The sequence below is a fragment of the Xyrauchen texanus genome, chromosome 18 (genome assembly GCF_025860055.1).
Source record: "Xyrauchen texanus isolate HMW12.3.18 chromosome 18, RBS_HiC_50CHRs, whole genome shotgun sequence".
NCBI classification, from domain to species: domain Eukaryota; kingdom Metazoa; phylum Chordata; class Actinopteri; order Cypriniformes; family Catostomidae; genus Xyrauchen; species Xyrauchen texanus.
In genome coordinates, this window is record NC_068293.1 from 8,166,431 (window position 1) to 8,173,971 (window position 7,541).

The following is a 7,541-nucleotide window of genomic DNA, read 5'->3' on the forward strand; positions in this document are numbered from 1 at the left end:
GCCAGGCTGCTATAATCCGTGGTATCAAACCAACATTGACATACAAAATCAAATATAAATTATACAAAATAAAAAAAGATTATAAAGCTTTTTACACATTGAAAGAGATCCCATCTTTATTACAGGAATATATGAAGTAGTCTAACTGCAATAAGTATATGTAAACATTACTATGGTAAATTGGCGGAATCTGCGTTTATGCCATGGTAAATTTTTATTTTATTTCTATTTAAGTGTGTAGTTATAAGTAACGTCTGACGTTAGACTACTTTTATTTTGATAGCATCAAAGCTGCTTTGTCGTTTACTTCATACTAGCTTCATGTGAAGAGAGGTGCTGTTATGTTCTGATGTGCGGAATCATGTCGGATAATTTGACGCAACACTAACATACATAACAAAAGAGGTTATTAAAATCTCCCATGCAACGTTGGGCGATATCCTTGGAGGAAATGTTTGTCAAAGTGGTGAGTCCTGTTTTACTGCATCCCTTGCTCTTGGATGCAGCATGAGCATGAATGCGACAATAACCGTCCACGAGAAATGTCATATAGGTTATTATTGGCATTCTCTTTCCCCTATTTCAATTCTAATGTTCATCATATAAAGCACTTGCGATGTGTAGGGGTCATTTAGAGACATTTAAGATCAGAATCAACTGCAACTTTCGCTTTTATTTTTTGTATGGGTTTTGGGTGAGTGCAGGGGCGTAGAGGATGCGGGGGACGTGTCCCCGTCCCCCCACTTTATCACGGGGTAAATGGGTTTAGGCCGTGTCTTTCATTCAGCAAATGTCTAAATCTGTAAATGCAAAAGTTAAAATGTACTAGTCAATCACATAATTCGTTAGATAAAAACATTTTAATTGATTGACAGCCCTAAAAGGATATATCTTATATTTATTCTCATCTTGCACTATACATTCTGTCCCAGTCACTTTTGAAATAATTGCTACGCCCCTGGGTGAGTGGGTGATGATGATGTTAGTGGTGGTCCGTGAGGGAGTTTTTGTGATTATGGCTATTGATGAAACGTGCTGTCCGTACATTGCAACAATTAAATGCTATAGTATGTTTACCATTAGTATCTTTTGCTGATAATAATGCTCCCGTGCAGATGACTGCTCCCTGATACAGCTATAATCTTACTGATAATCACCAACCAATACCTGCCAATACAGCAAACTAATGGAACATAGCGCCATCAATACAATCATAGGCTAAATTATGAAGATCCCCTTATCTAGTCATATATTTGTATAAATCCTCTTTTGCTATTTTCCTTTCATCGAGGTAAATGTGAACTTAGCAAAAAAAAAACAAATGTCCTCTCACCTTCAACTGCTTTTATTCCCAGCAAAGTTAACATGTGTAAATATTTGTATGAACATAAAAAGATTCAAGGAGGGATTGTGCGTTCCTGGTGTAACTTGGACCGTTGTTGTGCCACCATCCTATACTTGTCCTGCAGGTGTGATATTCGGATGTGCCGATCCTGTGCAGATTTTGTTACTCGTGGTCTGCCACTGCGAGGATGATCAGCTGTCCTTCCTGTCTCCCTGTAGTGCTGTCTTAAGCTGCGTTCACACTGCCAGCTACTTTGTTGCTGCATGTCCCCGGTGGCTGGCGGTTAGGTAGCTAGTGGTGTGTATGGAGAGTCTAAACAGCACTTTACAATAAATATTATTATTAAAATATTAGGATCACGTGAGCTCTACCATCTTCTCTCCTACTGGCTGTCATTCCCGAAAGTCGCTCTTCATTTGCATAAAGTTAAACATTTCTCAACTTTGTCGCGCCGCTGGACACGCCCACATCCGGTCTCCATTGGTTGCCATTGCTCATGGAGCCGGAAGTCGCCAGCTCTCATTGAAAAAGAATGAGATGAGGTTGTTTTGTCGCTGCATGTCGCTGGCAGTGTGAACGCAGCTTTAGGCGTCTCACAGTACAGACATTGCAATTTATTGCCCTGGCCACATCTGCAGTCCTCATGTCTCCATGCAGCGTGCCTAAGGCTTTTTCAGAGTCAGTAGAAAGGTCTCTTTAGTGTCCTAAGTTTTTATAACTGTGAAGTTAATTGCATACCGTCTATAAGCTTAACGACCGTTCCTCATGTTCATGTTCATTAATTCTTTATGGTTCATTGAACAAGCATGGAAACATTGTTTAAACTCTTTACAATAAAGATCTGTAAAGTTATTTGGATTTTTACAAAATTATCTTTAAAATACAGTGTCCTGAAAAAGGGCCGTTTCTTTTTTTTGCTGAGTTTATATGTCCCTGTTGTACAGTCAAAGACTTTTGCTTCCTTCAAGAGGAACTGGGAAGCTCGTACTACCGAGTTGGGCATTTATTATTACATCACGCATTCAAGTGGGAAACAAAATACTTAAGATGTCAGACTTAAGCAATTACACAATGAATGACAGCAAAAGATCTTTCTGTTTTACGAGAGAAAAAGTAGGGCCTATAAACTGATCACAACATCACTTTTAGTTTAGTTTACAACTCTTAACTATTAATCCCGCATGGGGCAATTAGAAGTAGGGCCACAGACAAAAGCAGACAAAATCAATAAAAGACCAAGTACAATCAACAATACATTAAAACCAAATAATTACAACACATCATAAAACATGTGCTTTCTCAGCACGCTTTCTTCTTTTACACTACTTATATAATATCGGCTATTAATGCATGTATTCTAAATTAAAAAGAAACCGTGAAGAATGAGCCAATAGTTGACTGACACATCATAGAAGTTAATCACTGCAATTGAAACAACTTTGCAAAATCATTGCTTTCCAATATCTTTCATGACATGCTCTTCCAACATCACAACTCTAGTATCTAGAGTTTCCCCTGTAACAACAAATGTATTGGCCTAAATATTTCAAAGCATGAGATTTCTCCTCGAGGGAAAAACTTGGAATGCTCAAATTTCTGACACTGATCACAAAAAATGTTGGTTAAATCCTTGTAAATTCTGTATTTCCAACAAAGTGAAAGAAGTGCATTTCAAAGCACTACACAACATTTTATCCCTGTAATGCAGCTTTATCTAAATATATGGACATTAAAAACAAATGTAGATTTTGAGGTGTAAGTGGGGAAGACTTTGAGTAACTGTGACGTGTCCTCAATTTTGGTTAAACGTTAGTTCCTACTTATTGTTCCACTGAAAATTAACAATATGTCTGAAAGACATCATATTTACCTAAGAACAAGATGGAGTATGTGGTAAACTTTTATATTCTACGTGGCAAAAGTTATATCCACAAACAAATGTGCAAACTGCCAACCTAAATTTCCCCTTTTGTCTTTGTTTTTGAAGCAATAACAAGTAGAAGAATGACACTTAAATTCATTGAGAAATTATTTGTATTGGAAATCCCCCTAACTTTGCAACTTCCTGTATTGTTTTTGTGCCCTTTTGTAATTTGAAAATCTTCTCTCTTTTTTTCATTATTTTCCTTAATATGTAAGTCAGAGTAATTTTTTTTTATGGTACCATCTTGATAACATGTTAGTTATCATACTTAAGTCACTTTGATGAAACTTCATTAATCAAATCAAATAAATCCCAGAAGTCAGAGTTTCCCACTTGTAAATACGACTTTCTTGGTCATTGCTGGCAACTTCATATATTTTGGCTGCGTTTAAGTCTCTTCAACTGTTGCTGTTAAAAAAGCAGGCTTGTTGATATACTAAAGTGAACCTGAAAGGTAATTGGTTTGAAAGATTACCATAGATAATGTATTTGATTATGATTTGTTTATTTATAAGGAAGAAAGCAAATAAAACATTTGATGGAAACAAAGAACAATGCATCATTCAATGCTTATGCATTCTAATTGGCCGATTTACACATCAGATGACATAAAAAGGGTTTCCACAGTCATAGGGAACATGGAAATAAAAAAATACAGGCCTGGAAAAGTCATGGAAAATCAATAAAATCTTAAAAAGTCTTGTAGATTTCTGTAGTATGGTCAGTTCTAATATATCATTGGCTAGAAATGTCTTATTTGTGAGCGCAATGTCCATAAATTTGTTCTTTAAAATTCGTATCCAGTATTCAAAAGCGATTGGAAAAATCATGGAAAAATAATCAAAATTCATTGGTCAAAATGTGTGAGAACCCTGCTTTAAGCTGTCAGATTTATTTATTTTGTTATTTCAAGCTCAACAGATGACAGATATGCATGCATGTATAATTAAATGGAGTTCTTAGCTAAATTTGGGAGGAGCATGTTCATTTAATCCAACCAACCAAAGTAAGCGTATATAAACTACTGCTTATCTCTGTCCTGCGACAGTTCTTCCGGCATCCCTTCTCCACCTCAAACTTCATGGCTAGTTACCACTAAATCAGACAATGAGGTCCAGGGGGTTCCTCAGGCTTCCATTATGGTCTGCAAGCCAAATATGTTTACCTTCGCTTCCATTCAAAGATTACATTAACATGCAAACTCAAGAAACAAATGACTCAATGTTGTATCAAATTTGCAGAAGGCTATCAGATTTCTCTGGCATTTGTGCAGTAATTTGGGTAGGCGTTAACAACTTATTTTACTTGCGTAATCTGACATGAGTGAAACAGGATATCAGCAAAGGGAAAAATAAAAAGGGCAGGACTTCATTTTATCTAGAGGGTTGAGAAGGAAGGAGCAGTTCTGTCAATCAAAAAGGAAAGCTGTTTCAGAGGAAAGTTATTACATTTTGATGATTGTTTTTGTTTCTTTTGAAAGAAATGCACTAATTAATTTGGCATAATATAACATTAGAGACATATAGTAAAAGTAAATAGGGTCCATTTTAATTTCAAAAGGAAAGCAAAAAATCTCGCTACTCCTTGCCTAAGCTACCGTACATAAAATTCTATTTCTATTAAAGTTCTATTAAAGTACTTTTAATTTTATCACTGTAGTTTATTTAGAGGTTCACCCTCTTTTGACAGGTAACTGCTGGAGGATTGCCATCAATCACGTTGTGCGTTGTGTCTTTAAAGGGATAGTTCACCCAAAAATTTAAATTTTCTCATTATTTACTTACCCTCATGCCATTCCAGATGTGTATGACTTTCTTTCTTCTGCAGAACACAAACAAAGATTTTTAGAAAAATATCTCAGCTCTGTAGGTCCATACAATGCAAGTGAATGGTGATCAGACCTTTGTAGAATGACTTAAATATTGACCTGTTTCTCACCCACACCTATTAAATCCTATATACTTCTGAAATCTTGGATTTAAACACTGGAGTTTTATGGATTACTTTTATGCTTCCTTTATGTGATTTTTGAAGCTACAAAGGTCTGATCACCATTCACTTGCATTGTATGGACCAGCAGAGCTGAAATATTCCTCTAAAAATTCATGCACATCTTGGATGGCATGAGGGTGAGTAAATGATGAGATAATTTTCATTTTTGAGTGAACTTCCCCTTTATCAAGGGTCTGAATTTGGAAGTGTGTATGACCTCAGTGTAGAATCAATGTCATACAGGTAATATGATTTGTTAACTCATTGTTTTTCCCATTAGGGGTGTGAAAAGGTGATCCTTTGGTCAATTCTGTGATTCATCCGAAGTCATCCGACATGTCCCACGCTTCCGAGCGTCGACCCCACAATTGTGGCCTTTGTGGTAAGTCATTCGCCCAGATATCCACGCTCACCAAGCACCAGCAAATGCACACTGGAAAGAAGCCCTACAAATGCCCCTACTGTGACAAATGTTTCAGCCTTTCTTCCGGCCTGGTTCTGCATAAACGAAGCCATGCTGGAGAGAAGCCTCACACCTGCCGGCTTTGCACCAAGACCTTCATCTCCTCCGCTCACCTGACACTACACCTGCGCTCACACACAGGAGAAAGGAAGTACAAATGCAATATATGTTCCAAAATGTTCATGCAGCCCTCCCAACTTATGTGCCACAAGACGATACATACCGGCGAGAAGCCTTTCAAATGCCCTGAATGCAACAAGTGCTTTGGTCGTGCGTCGCACCTGAAAACCCATCGTAGGCTTCACACAGGTGAAAAGCCTTTCAGATGTACACAGTGTGACAGGGCTTTTACACAGAAGGCCGGACTTGTTATACACCAGCGTCTGCACACAGGTGAGCGCCCTTTTAAATGCGACAAGTGTGGTAAGGCCTTCCGCACCTCAGCCCACCTGCTTAAACATCAGGCTCTAGAGCTAGATGAGGGCGCGTACATCTGTGCCACATGCCACAAGGGTTTCAGGTCAGTGTCTGCATTAAAACAACATGAGAAGAGCCACCAGAGCAGTGGGTCACTCTGCTGTGGTGTGTGCTCGAGGGCATTTGTTCCCTCCTCTTATATGCAGCTGAAACTGCAGATACGCAACAAAGAGCTGCTCTACCATTGCAAGGTGTGCAACAAAACATTTGTAAAGATATCTACCTTTGAGAAACACTGCAATAAGCACCACATGAAGATGGACAGGCAAGAGGACAATACTGTAGAAGAGGAAGACGCACATGATCCACCATTTGAGCTGCATACCGCAGCATCCTCAACATCAGATGTCAACACACGTTCAAAAACGAGAACCAAATGTTGGATTAAAACGGAAAACTCATAATAATGGAGTTGTTGTTTTTTGCACAAGCTTTTATAAATAACATTTACATAATGACCTATTGTATTCACACTTCATAAATTATTCTTTGATTTGTTCTTAATTAAATGATAAAAACATGCACACATACAGATCTTATAAAGTTGTAGAGAGACTTGTCTTTAAAGGGATAGTTCACTCAAAAATGAAAATTCTCTCATCATTTACTCACCCTCATGCCATCCCAGATGTGTATTACTTACTTTCTTCAGCAGAACACAAAGATTTTAAGAAGAATAACTCAGCTCTTTAGGTCCATACAATGCAAGTGAATGGTGGTCAGACCTTTGTAGCTCCAAAAATCACATAAAGGCCACATAAAAGTAATCGTATGACTCCAGTGTTTAAATCTACATCTTCAGAAGCAATATAATAGGTGTGTGGGAGAAACAGATCAATATTAAAGTCCTTTTTTACTCTAAATCTCCACTTTAACTTTCACTTTTAAGATGTGAAAGTGAAACTAAACAGGCACCACATGTGACTTTCAGATGTAAAAGTTAAAGTGGAGATTTACATTAAAAAATACATACATTTTGATCTGTTTCTCCCCCCACACCTATTATATAGCTTCTGAAGATATAGATATAGTCATATGGATTACTTTTATGCTGCCTTTGTGATTTTAGGAGCTACAAATGTCTGATCACCATTCACTTGCATTGTATGGACTTACAGAGTCTTTGTTTGTGTTCTGCAGAAGAAAGAAAGTCATACACATCTGGGATGGCATGAGGGTGAGTAAATGATGGGAGAATGTTTTAATTTTTGGGTGAACTATCCCTTTAAAAAGCACATGTAAAAGTACTACAACTTTTCCAGCCACTGGTCATTTTTACATTGAACAAGTTCCTTGTTTTCATCCCTTCATACTTGATGTAAGTGGTGGTACAGAGCGAG

At 37.6% G+C, this 7,541-nt stretch overlaps 1 protein-coding gene across 1 annotated transcript; it reads left to right on the plus strand.

Moving 5' to 3' along the window:
- The first annotated feature begins 326 nt into the window (after positions 1 to 326).
- On the plus strand, positions 327 to 7,290 carry LOC127659279 (zinc finger protein 239). The gene is made up of 2 exons (XM_052149027.1): positions 327 to 466; positions 5,542 to 7,290. Exon 2 carries the CDS (start codon positions 5,598 to 5,600, stop codon positions 6,603 to 6,605), a length of 1,008 nt encoding a protein of 335 aa, XP_052004987.1. The 5' UTR covers positions 327 to 466; positions 5,542 to 5,597; the 3' UTR covers positions 6,606 to 7,290.
- Positions 7,291 to 7,541: the final 251 nt, after the last annotated feature.